At 34.0% G+C, this 13,094-nt stretch overlaps 1 protein-coding gene across 2 annotated transcripts in view; it reads left to right on the plus strand.

Moving 5' to 3' along the window:
• Top2 (topoisomerase 2) overlaps positions 1-13,094 on the plus strand; it is a 100,622-nt gene that overhangs the window by 46,427 nt on the left and 41,101 nt on the right. For both annotated transcript variants that reach the window (XM_069831960.1, XM_069831961.1), the window contains exons 15-19: positions 1,282-1,513; positions 4,339-4,541; positions 5,733-5,868; positions 8,512-8,669; positions 11,689-11,830. In XM_069831960.1, coding sequence (XP_069688061.1) covers positions 1,282-1,513; positions 4,339-4,541; positions 5,733-5,868; positions 8,512-8,669; positions 11,689-11,830 — 871 coding nt within the window. The remainder of the gene's footprint in view (positions 1-1,281; positions 1,514-4,338; positions 4,542-5,732; positions 5,869-8,511; positions 8,670-11,688; positions 11,831-13,094) is intronic.

Consider the following 13,094-nt stretch of genomic DNA (forward strand, 5'->3'; position numbering starts at 1 on the left):
ACTGTTCATTAAAGCAGTGATTTGTAATATGTCCACTTTTTGAACTCTCATTGTTCCAGTGATTAGTTTAGATAGGGCACATGTCCAGAACAAAAAAATTCCATAGAAATCACCGTTTTCATTAAACAAATCTGAGAAAGGGGGAAAAAAATCTTTAATTTAAATAGTGTTTTGTGTCTCCTGTAAAATTGGGAAAATATGACTTGTGCCCTTTCTAAAATAAACGATTCATTTGTTCATGAGAAACTGTAGGCAGTCATCCAGTTTCGTCCTGTCTTTATAGTCAGTGGAGGTAGTCATCCACAAACAAGGAAATGAATGATAATCATAATGAAGTCTTTTTTTTTTCAATGGACCTGTTTCGTCATACTTCTAAACTACATAGAAAAGAAAAAAAAAAAAGAAAATGTTGTTTTCTAATGCCAGGCATATGACAATAAAGTCATTTGGCATCTTGTCCTCCAATATTTTTCAAAGATATTATCATGGTCAGCCACTGAAACACAGATTTTGAAGTGTTCCGAATCCATTTCTTGGTTTGAGTTGCACAATGGGCAGTTAGGGGACTGATATATTCCAATTCTATGCAGGTGTTTGGCCAAACAATCATGGCCTGTTGCCAATCTAAATGCAGCTGCAGACGATTTTCGTGGTAAATCGGGAATTAACTGTGGATTATGATGCAGAGAGTTCCATTTCTTCCCTTGGGATTGTGTTATCAAAGTTTGTTTGTTGAAGTCTAAGTATGTGGATTTAATAAATCTTTTCACAGAGTAATACGTAGATTTAGTAACAGGTCTGTAAGTAGCAGTGCTGCCCTTCTTTGCTAAAGCATCCGCAGTCTCGTTTCCAGGATTCCACAATGGGATGGTATCCATTGGAATACAGTTCTTTTTAAATTGTCCCTTTTTCCTTTACTAACACGAGGAAGGGTCTGAAAGTAACCTTAATAATTGTTTTATTAATTGAATATGTACAATAAGACTACAAACACTTCATAACTTTTCAAATAGTATAAAAGGAACACTTGCATTGAACATAGTGGGGCTATGTTGAAAAGTGATGACGTGTTTGTAGTCTTATTGTACATATTTAATTTTATAAAACAATTATTAAGGTTACTTTTTGACTCTCCCTGGTATTTTCTTGTCCGTACAAAAGAAAAGGTAATTTGAAAAAAAAAAAAGAAAAAGAAATTGCACCACTCATTAAAAATATATTTGAATGTATGTTATAAATTTTTCTCTTTATAATAATAATAATTGTTCTCTCTTCTTACAGTCCGCTTACAAGATTCATATTCCATCCACATGATGATCCACTTCTGAAGCACCAGTATGATGACAACCAGAAAATTGAACCTTTGTGGTACATTCCAATCCTTCCGATGATTCTAGTGAATGGTGCTGAAGGCATTGGTACAGGTTGGATGACCAAGATTCCAAACTACAATCCCCGGGAAATTGTTCAGAACCTCTTGCGAATGTTGGATGATGAAGAGCCACAGCAAATGGTGAGACCATATTTTCTTCTAATACATTTATTGTTCCGAAATGGAAATATAAAAATTGGAGATTTATCCTTCGAAGAGGTGGAAAAATTCAAATATCTTGGAGCAACAGTAACAAATATAAATGACACTCGGGAGGAAATTAAACGCAGAATAAATATGGGAAATGCGTGTTATTATTCGGTTGAGAAGCTCTTATCATCCAGTCTGCTGTCCAAAAATCTGAAAGTTAGAATTTATAAAACAGTTATATTACCGGTTGTTCTGTATGGTTGTGAAACTTGGACTCTCACTCTGAGAGAGGAACATAGGTTCAGGGTGTTTGAGAATAAGGTGCTAAGGAAAATATTTGGGGCTAAGCGAGATGAAGTTACAGGAGAATGGAGAAAGTTACACAACACAGAACTGCACGCATTGTATTCTTCACCTGACATAATTAGGAACATAAAATCGAGACGTTTGAGATGGGCAGGGCATGTAGCACGTATGGGCGAATCCAGAAATGCATATAGAGTGTTAGTTGGGAGACCGGAGGGAAAAAGACCTTTAGGGAGGCCGAGACGTAGATGGGAGGATAATATTAAAATGGATTTGAGGGAGGTGGGGTATGATGATAGAGACTGGATTAATCTTGCACAGGATAGGGACCGCTGGCGGGCTTATGTGAGGGCGGCAATGAACCTTCGGGTTCCTTAAAAGCCATTTGTAAGTAAGTAAGTAACATTTATTGTTCTGTTTTGTATTTGCAAATTAATTTTGCGTTTAGTTTGAATAAGTATTTGTTGTAAGCGATTATGTGCATGTGAGCTATTCTATCTCAAATCGACCGAAATATAGAGAAAATTGACCTTACAATTTTTAAATACAATGAAACTTTTTTTGTACGTTGAGAACTGTGATACAATGCTTTGTGCAAAGTTTGAGGCATCAGAACTTCATACTGTTTAAATTAAAAATATTTAAATTTATCGTATTTTCATAAAATTAGCAACTTTAAACTGTTGTAGCTCCGAAACCCTTTCACCCAATGATCAAAACCATGGTTTATTTTGATGCTGAGAAATTAAAATTTATATTGACATATAAACAGATTTTCTTACTTTTTATGGAAATGGAGAAATTTAGATTTTTCCTCATTAAGACATCTTTGCCACCGAAAAAATATTTTAAAAATATATGGTTAGATTCCGCATTGAAAGTACAAATAAACACATATTTTTTACTGATGATATGTGATAAGAAAGTATTGAAAATATCAAATAAAGAAAATAAATAGTATGCTCGTGAACTAACCAGCTGACTGTGAGACGGGAGCTAGCCGAGACAAGCAAGGCTAGGAGACAAACACGTGATGTTTCTTCTAGTAGTGCATAGATGTGCTAGCTTTATCACAAGTTTTCATAAACACAGGAGTAAAATGACGCCCAGCGCTCACTTATCTTCAGCTCTCGGCCAGTGCGTGCGGTACTGCGCTGTTCAAGTCCAGGCGTGTGAAAATAATCTATTTAATACCCTCGAAACTTATTGCCATACCACTAAGCAAACAATGCCGAATCCCTCTTAATAATGCAAGGTTTTTTCTAAAAAATTTTTACGTTTTTACAAATGAGCAAAAAGCCTAAAAGTAAATAAAATCAGATTATCTGTCTCTCTGTGTGACTGGGGACAATCTTCTTTCATTTGCTGTGCATGGTGCAGGAAATATGTATGTTTTGTGTGTTTTTATAACATCATAATGAAACAGGTACAAAATGAAGTGGAATAGCTGCTACAGAAACAGAACAGACACCAGTGACACATCTTACCTGCCTACATGAGTAATATTTCATTGTTTATCCTTTACAATACAATGTTAGTTAATTATAATTTGTTTAAAACATGATGAAGTGTTCAATACATTGAGAAATATGATATATGTAAGTAGATTACTGTGATCACACTATTAATCATTATTAAAAGAAAAAAAAATATAGGACCAGTTAAGATTCGAACTTAGGTTGTCTGGATAACAACTCAGCATCAAACCATGTGGGCTATGCTGTTACACAGTATAATGCTTCACTATTAAGCACCTAACGGAAGTATGTCACAAACAATAGCCAATATTTTCAAAACGAGGAGTCATTGGCCACCCATACCAGGTATGACTTTAAACAGTACGTCTTGTACTTTCATCTCACACAATCTTATTCCATTCGGTGATATACAGAGCGTGTCCTCTCCTTGTGAGATGTGAAAATGGTTGGAGCTATCGGACACGCTCCAAATAAAAGTTACAAAACTTCGATTATCGAAAGTTCTAGTTTATAAAAGAGTATGTTCTAAAACTACACTTTCACTTGTTTAAAAATGTTTCAAAGATCACACATTTTCTTCAACAGGCACTTCAAGGCATTAAAAAGCTTCCCCCCCCCCTTCTTTCCCCGGTTTTTTTATTTGGGGAGGGGAGACTGAGCCTCCTTAGACCTCCGGAGGATCTGTCAAGTCTGTAGACAAAATTCCAGGCCAAAATATTTGAATTTGTGGGAGGAGTAGCAATTTTTGAAAACCCAAATTTACACAATTCAAAATTACAAAATTGTTAATAGTTAATAATTCATACATTTCTGCACCACATGAGATGAAACTTTGTACAGAGACTATTTATATGCAGCAGGATAACTACAAAATTTCAGAGATCTACCTAGAATAGTTTAGGAAATTGAAATTTCACATCGGTCTACCCTTAAGTAGATTGACACTTTCAGGAAATTTAATATTTTCATTCATTAAACCTCGTGTTAGATATGGGAATATTTCATACAGCATCTGTTATAAATAATTTTCAGGTTCCATGGTGGAAGAACTTCAGAGGTGCAGTGGAACCCCTTGTCGATAAGAGATACATCATCTATGGAGAGATTGCTGTTATTGGTGAAAATAAAGTAGAGATAACTGAGTTGCCCATTGGAACATGGACTCAAGCCTATAAAGAGTCAGTTTTGGAACCCATGTTGCATGGAGTCAATGAAAAGACTCCATCTTCCATCAGGTGTGCTCAAATTTTAAAGTATTTAAAGTTGTAGCGAAATTAATGCCAGACAAAACCTTCAAGAGGGAAAATTATCTCCATATTTGTATTATTATCATTATATTCAAATGCTTATGACTCCAAGGTGAAATTATTCATAATCGAGCTTTGAAATCTGTCATCTGAAAGTTAACGAATTCGTCATCCTCAGTAGCATTGTTACTATATTTGCCTAGTCCACACTATCATAGGTTAGAACTTGATTGAGAGACTGAAAATTCTAGAAGGCAAGATAGTAAACTTGGTTATACTTTGCCACACAAAGTTGTTTTAAACATAAAAGAATCTTTCAGCAATTAATCTGTAAAGCATTGATCAAGTCAATCAGAAGTATTTAGAAGTCGGTAGCAGAAATAAATATATATAAATGTACCTATCATATCTATTAATATTAATAATAATAATAATGGATATTTTATTTGCACAATGTCACTCTTATATTTCAAACAGAAAAGAAATAACTGAACTTGGATTATCTAACTTAATTGGAGAAATTTCTTCAGTCAAAGTTGACTTTAGTTTAAGACAAATTAATCTCAGATTAGACTTTATACAACACAAAATTCCAAGTTCAGCTAGAACGAGGATCAATTTAACCTCTGATCTAAGATTAAATGGTTTATATAATCGGGCCTTATTGTGCACACAATGTTAGCATTGGTACATTTCATCTTCGATTCTCTGTCGATTTTTGTATTGTTTTCTTACTTTCACGTCAATTGTCAATGAATGTTTTAACGTCAGCCATCTTAACGACAGTTGCTACCTTCCATCAGCTGACAACGTGGTAGTCTATATTGGCAACATGGCACTGTAGTTCCAAGTCCGGCCGCTTAACTGTCATGTCCCATCTTTCAAAAAAATAGTTTGAGTAGTGTTGTATGTGTCTACCAAAACTGTCATTGCCTATTTATTATCTATGTACATTTTCTATTTTCCATAATGATGGCTGCCAGCTAACCCCATAGTGTTCTGTGTTATGAAAATTTTCTTGTTTCATTATCCTGTTCGGGCATAATAAATTCTGCTTAATTGTGCCCCTACCTGTGAAATGGAATTCAGCTGTCAGACTAGCAGAATTCAATTCCGAAGTCTTTGTTCATCATCTATGAAATGAACTAGTTTTATGACTCACATTTTTTTTTTTTGCAGTGATTACAAAGAATACAATACTGACACAACAGTTAAATTTATTGTAACAATGAATTCTGAGAAGCTGAGAGTAGCTGAAGAAGAAGGGCTGCATAAATTCTTCAAACTCCAAACAACAATCTCGTTGTCATCAATGGTATGTTACTGTTTAAAATTACTGCAGGATTCTTGATTGTAGCTAAATGTCAGCTTTCTTTAAGAAGCCATTGTTTGTTGTTTATTTTCTCATTAGAGATTTTAAGTTATTTGTACAGAAATACATTTGAATATCTCTAATACTGCCATCTGTCTGTGTACTATGATATCTTTGAAACTCTTGATTGGATTTTGTTTGTACTCGGTATGAGTCATTTTATCAGGAAATTAATTGTTTATGGTAAAGAATAAACAATTATGAGATATTATTTGAAATCAGAATCACATATTTATTCTCAAGTCTAAGACAAAGCCAATCAGCGTATTCCGAATCTCACCGGTCCGGTGGCATCAATGACGTCACGTTGCAGTGAAATAAGGAACAAAACTGCTGGCAGGATCGATGGCTGTCATGGCGACTGTATAAGTTGTTGTCTGTGCTACGCTAGCAAAATTTTGCGAAATTTTCGTACTGCCATCTCGTTCAAAGAAAAGATAGCATAAACAATTTATTTCTTGAACCGGTAATAATAACTGGTCCGTTGAGAAATGCATGCCGATTATCTCTGAACAACGACTTATACTGTGAAAACGATCTTTTCACATCACAGGACGTCAGACGAGCATATTTAAAGAGAGGAATGTCACAAACACTAACACCGTCAATTTCACCTACAGGCACATCCTCCAATACATGAGCAACTTTACTTTTTTTTTTATATCCCCTGTTTTTCCCAAACACATTCTGGAATTTCTCCCTTGGTAATTGTGCTTCTGAACCTGGTAGCGAGTCTAGTTTAATTTCCATGACACGCACCTCCCTGTTTCAGACAAGAGGTTTTTGTATGTTTCGAGTTTTTTTATGGTGTCACACAAAAAGCTTAGATTTGCTAATAGGAAAGCCAAATCGTTTTTTAAATAACCATCTTTCAGTATATCTTGAAGGATATCGTTTGACGAAGCCCGATAACAGGGAATCACAACAAGATATGTTGCCTTACATGATGGACGTGAGTGAGAGGCGAGAGATTTGTTTAAATTAAATAATGTTCATACCCGAGCTCTTATCTGTTGTGTTTCACAAACAAAGCATGGAATGAAATTATCTTCGGCAACAATAAACATTCCTAATTATGTGTTGCAAGATCTCTCCTCCTTGTCCATGTTAATTTATTCTCTAATAATAACACTGATATGCTGCCTAGCAGTTCTCAGAACTTGAGGCGATACTATTACAAAAAAAGGATCATGGATACACCACACAGCGCTTAGAAACACGAAGCAACCAAGAATTCTTAAAAAGATAACATACTTCTAAGTTTTAAAATATTTAAAAGTTCTTGTAAAAAATTATTTAAGTAAAAAAACTCAAAGATTTATGTGTTTATAATAGATTTTCTGAAAATATGTATTTACATAATTTTTTTGTGAAAGTATGTGTTTTTATGTGAAGTAAAATTCGAGTTTTAAACTTCATGTTCGGAATTTTTAACTTTGTTAATTGTGTTTTATCACACGCAATAGTAATATACGTTACAAGAGCGGTATGTTGACGTTTTCATGTTCGAGGGAAAGATTGAAAAAGCTAAACGTAGTTGAGCTTTTTTAATTTCCGAGAACATGAAAACAAACATACCACTTGTGTATCGTACATTATTTTGTGCGAAGATCGTTTATTACATTACCTGAAAGACGAATTTCTAATTAGTTGCAATGAAATCTCCATGTTGGTTTCTGTTTAATGATGGCAACTTCGAAAAACCAAAATATCTTTCTTCAACATTGTTGCTGTAAAATGTTTTCTGTGTTTACTATACTCCAGCAGGCTGTGATATACGTCTGTCTTTTTTTTTTCCCCCCCAGTCTATAAATGCAAACTTGAAACAAACTGTAAGGTTATGTAATGATTTATTTTTCATTTTAATATTTTAACAATATTATTTATATAACATATTGCAGTAATAACATCGGCATCTGAGATCTTGTTGATTTTTTCACGGCTTCCTCAATGTTACTTGTATCAGGAATGCAATAAGTTTCGTGGAGTAGTAGACTTTACTTAATTTTTGCAAATATTTAAAAACAATAATTAACATTGCAATTTAGGTGAAATTGCAGTGGTAAGTTTCCAATTTATAATTATTACTATGTTAAACGTCTCTAAAAATAATACGTTAAAAGCCTAAAGCAGTGAAATGAATGTCGCGCTTAAGCGGTAAGAAGAGGGAAATTGTTATGTGTGTTACGTTGGGAATACTGAATGTGGTATTTCACACTTACCGCGTATTGGTTCTATGCGGAAAACAAGCAAATACGCACCATCTCACACAAAAAGAATATTTAGTTACATAGGAATCCGCTCCTTATTCATTACCTTCTATTCCGATATAGGAGGGAATGCATTGCAATGTAACTTCTTTCCCCATTTTGTTGAGTTCTGCAAATTGAGTGGTATTATGACCGTTTTAAAATGGACACCATTTTTTATGTGTTGGCGGTAACATCACCCATTGAACCCCGAGTATGAATGGAGGACCGCACCTGCAGCTTGTCAGCAGAGCCGGGAGAACTAGAATTAATAATATGCTTTACTAATGTTACTTCCATACTTGTTCTCTTGTCTGATGGATGAAATTGATTCCAGTGTGTTTTTGATGAAAGCTGCTGTATGAGGAAGTTTGACTCTGTGGAGCCAATCCTGAAAGAGTTTTTCAAGCTTCGGCTTACATACTATGGAAAAAGAAAAGATTATTTGGTGGGAATGCTGCAGGCTGAATCATGTAAGCTGAGCAACCAAGCAAGGTAAATAAATTGTCTGATGCTTACATATCACTGTTAAGGACTTATTTCGTTGTTTCATTTTATTATAGCACAAATTTATCTTCAAGAGAGTCAAAGTGACAGGTATATAGCACACAATTTCTGTTCGGATTAGAGGCCTAATTCTGGAGTAGTTTGAATGAGTATAAACGTAGAGAAATGTAAAATGTATTGATATACGCATTGCTTTGATATAAATACAGTGAAACCTGTTCAAGACGGAAGTGACATGGTCCTAATTTTTTTTTCCGTTGTGGACAGGTTTCCGTATTATTCAGGTGTGACATTAAAATGGAATATTTTGTTCATATACATGAAAAACAAAATGGCATACCGCAAACTGCACGAAGTACAAAATATTCCATTTAACACTCATCACATTAAATCAGCTTTCTGTCACTTATTACATTGGTGAATCATCTTGTTAAAATCTCATTTTCTGTATAAATATTATCGTAACTCACTCATTAGTCATTAAACATTACTGAAGTTTACTAATCTCATTCTATTTAATATCTAACACTATACTCTAATACTGTACTGCATATCACTGCACATTATTAATTAACTGGACTAGGAGTCATCTATTAGAAGCCTTGAATTCTGGTTTATGTAATTTCTTTCCCAGTTCAATAGCTTGCTTTGCAGGATAGATCCAGAAATTGGCTTGTTCTTTGAAAGGTCATGAAGAACCCACTCCCACAACAGTTCATTTATTTCCACATAAACAGTTGCTTTCTGGTTCCTTTTGTGTCACCAATATTGGCCGCACGCCACTCACTCATTATGATCTTTATTTTTTAAAGTGTCACACCTGAGTTTTCCACAACTGTACTTCAATATTATTTCACACAGACTTTGTTTCTAATTTTCCTTTATCTCGATAACTTTTACTTCATCACTTAATGTTAATGCCACATTTTATGCAACGTCTTTTTTTTTTTTTTTTTTTTTTTTTTTTACCTGGAAATCACTACACTTGCGTTCTGTTTAGCTATAACAGTATACGGGTATGAAGCATTGAAAATCTTTGAAGGGACTCGTCTGCCTAGTCAACAGGGTAATAAAAATTATGACCGACAGGCCAACACACCCTCGTACCCTCTAGAATTTTGCAAAGAAAACTTGTTTTTATCATAGTGACCTACATATTTCGTATATTCCTTGAAATTACACGGTGTTTCAAAATATAGTTACAAAATATAGTGTGTCCAAAATATTGTTTCCGTTTTGAACAGTAGCAGAGAGTTTCCATTTCTGCGTTGGACAGTTTCCGTTTTATTCAGGAAAAATTACACATAATACATACGAATTTCGCCGGGACCAATAAAATTGTTCCAAAATAGACAGGATTCCGGATTATTCAGGTTCCGATTTGAACAGGTTTCACTGTATTATTTCTTTTGTAGATCATTTGTGTAAGTGGACACATATATACTTACAAATGGCTTTTAAGGAACCCGCAGGTTCATTGCTGCCCTCACATAAGCCCACCATCAGTCCCTATCCTGAGCAAGATTAATCCAGTCTCTACCATCATATTCCACCTCCCTCAAATCCATTTTAATATTATCCTTCCATCTACGTCTTGGCCTCTCCAAAGATCTTTTTCCTTATGGCCTCCCAACTAACACTCTATATGCATTTCTGGATTCACCCATATGTGTGATATGCCCTACCCATCTCAAACGTCTGGATTTAATATTCCTAATTATGTCGGGTGAACTGGATTAATCTTGCACAGGATAGGGACTGATGGTGGGCTTATGTGAGGGCGGCAATGAACTTTGGTTTTCTTAAAAGCCATAAGTTAGTAATTATGTCAGGTGAAGAATACAATGCGTGCAGTTCTACATTGTGTAACTTTCTCCATTCTCCTGTAACTTCATCCCTCTTAGATCCAAATATTTTCCTAAGCACTCTTAGTCTCTGTTACTCTCTCAAAGTGAGAGTGCAAGTTTCACAACCATGCAGAACAACCGGTAATATAACTGTTTTATAAATTCTTACTTTTAGGTTTTTTGAGAGCAGACTGGATGACAGAAGCTTCTCAACCAATAATAACAGACATTTTCCATGTTTATTTTGCGCTTAATTTCCTCCCAAGTGTCATTTATATTTGTTTGTTGCTCCAAGATATTTGAATCATGCCAAAGAATCAGTCCTATTTTGAGGCTTATGTTGTGGTTTCGTAACAAGCTGTTTTTCTACAATGATGGGTTGTTAGTTGTTTGCCCAACCCCCAAGCTGGAGGACCACCCCTTTTAGGCTGTCTGCAACTGCTTATTCAATATATTCGCAGCTATTTGGATGCCGATTCCTCTATAAGTGGACATATATTGCAGATAAATTTCCAGTTAAGAACTGTGTTTGTATTAAAGTACAAACAAATGTAGAGGGAGAAGGAAATCAAATGCATCCATTTTGCAATAAAGTTCAAGAGGTTTATAAAAAATAGTATTTTTAAAAACATGCATTACATGTTATCCATTACTCTCTAAATATGCTAGAGTTATGGCACAGAAAATCTAAAAAATATTGGTTTCATATTCCATAATTTTGTATATTTTGTGATACTGCATGATATTATTCTGATCTTGTGTATTATATGTATTTTTTGGCTGGATATTTCTTCAATTATTTTTAATATTTTGCATATTTTCATCTCTTCTATGTTTTGTGTACTGGATATTTGAAGGTCCCAATTACAGTATTAGTGTATGCTGCAATCCACAGTCCCACTGAATTCACTAGTAGCAACCAAAGTTCTGAACCACCAACCTTGGCTTTCGAAAATTTTGTTGTGCACTACATAACGTAGGTGACCAGTTGGCTATGCTGCTTCTCATTCTGGCAAGGGATAATTAAAAACCTTTTGTGAGTTTAGATAAAAACTGTCCTGTAAGTGCATTCTGTAAACTATCACATTTCATTGACATAATATATACGAAAAACCAGTGCGAACTTGAAATAAAATCACTATAATATCTTTTTAATTTAGATTCATTTTGGAGAAGTGTGATGGAGTACTTGTTATTGAGAACAAAAAGAAGAAAGTAATGGTAGAGGAATTGAAGAAGAAGAATTATGACCCCGATCCAGTTAAGGCTTGGAAACTGAAGCAAAACAAGGATGAGGCCCTTGTAAGTATTGATATAAAAAACTGTTAAATGGCTAATCAGTTTATAACTAACTAAATTCTTAATTTGAATTTTGTAAATTATATTAATGTTTTCCAGAGATTACTTTATGCCCAGATTGCTCATCCCTATGTTAAAATCGGTAGCACTTTGAAGAGATGTGGCGATGCCTCACTACACCAGTGTTTAAGTAAGGAAACTTTGAAAACCAAATGAATTCAAAAAAGAAAAGATCCAAAAATTACAATACCTCCCTTTATTATAATTAGCTCTTAAATAGTATTAACAGCAAACCTTCAACAATTAATAACAAGTATATTCCCTTTAATTATAATCTTTATCTTAAATAGAATAAACAGCAAACTTCCAACAATAAGTAACAAGAATGTCTCCCTACATTATAATCTTTCTCTTAAATAGAATAAACAGCAAACTTCCAACAATAAGTAACAAGAATGTCTCCCTACATTATAATCTTTCTCTTAAATAGAATAAACAGCAAACTTCCAACAATAAGTAACAAGAATATCTCCCTACATTATAATCTTTCTCTTAAATAGAATAAACAGCAAACTTCCAACAATAAGTAACAGGAATATCTCCCTACAGTATAATCTTTCTCTTAAATAGAATAAACAGCAAACTTCCAACAATAAGTAACAAGAATATCTCCCTACATTATAATCTTTCTCTTAAATAGAATAAACAGCAAACTTCCAACAATAAGTAACAAGAATGTCTCCCTACATTATAATCTTTCTCTTAAATAGAATAAACAGCAAACTTCCAACAATAAGTAACAAGAATATCTCCCTACATTATAATCTTTCTCTTAAATAGAATAAACAGCAAACTTCCAACAATAAGTAACAAGAATGTCTCCCTACATTATAATCTTTCTCTTAAATAGAATAAACAGCAAACTTCCAACAATAAGTAACAAGAATGTCTCCCTACATTATAATCTTTCTCTTAAATAGAATAAACAGCAAACTTCCAACAATAAGTAACAAGAATATCTCCCTACATTATAATCTTTCTCTTAAATAGAATAAACAGCAAACTTCCAACAATAAGTAACAGGAATATCTCCCTACAGTATAATCTTTCTCTTAAATAGAATAAACAGCAGACTTCCAACAATAAGTAACAAGAATATCTCCCTACATTATAATCTTTCTCTTAAATAGAATAAACAGCAAACTTCCAACAATAAGTAACAAGAATGTCTCCCTACATTATAATCTTTCTCTTAAATAGAATAAAC

The sequence above is a fragment of the Periplaneta americana genome, chromosome 7, assembly GCF_040183065.1.
Source record: "Periplaneta americana isolate PAMFEO1 chromosome 7, P.americana_PAMFEO1_priV1, whole genome shotgun sequence".
NCBI classification, from domain to species: domain Eukaryota; kingdom Metazoa; phylum Arthropoda; class Insecta; order Blattodea; family Blattidae; genus Periplaneta; species Periplaneta americana.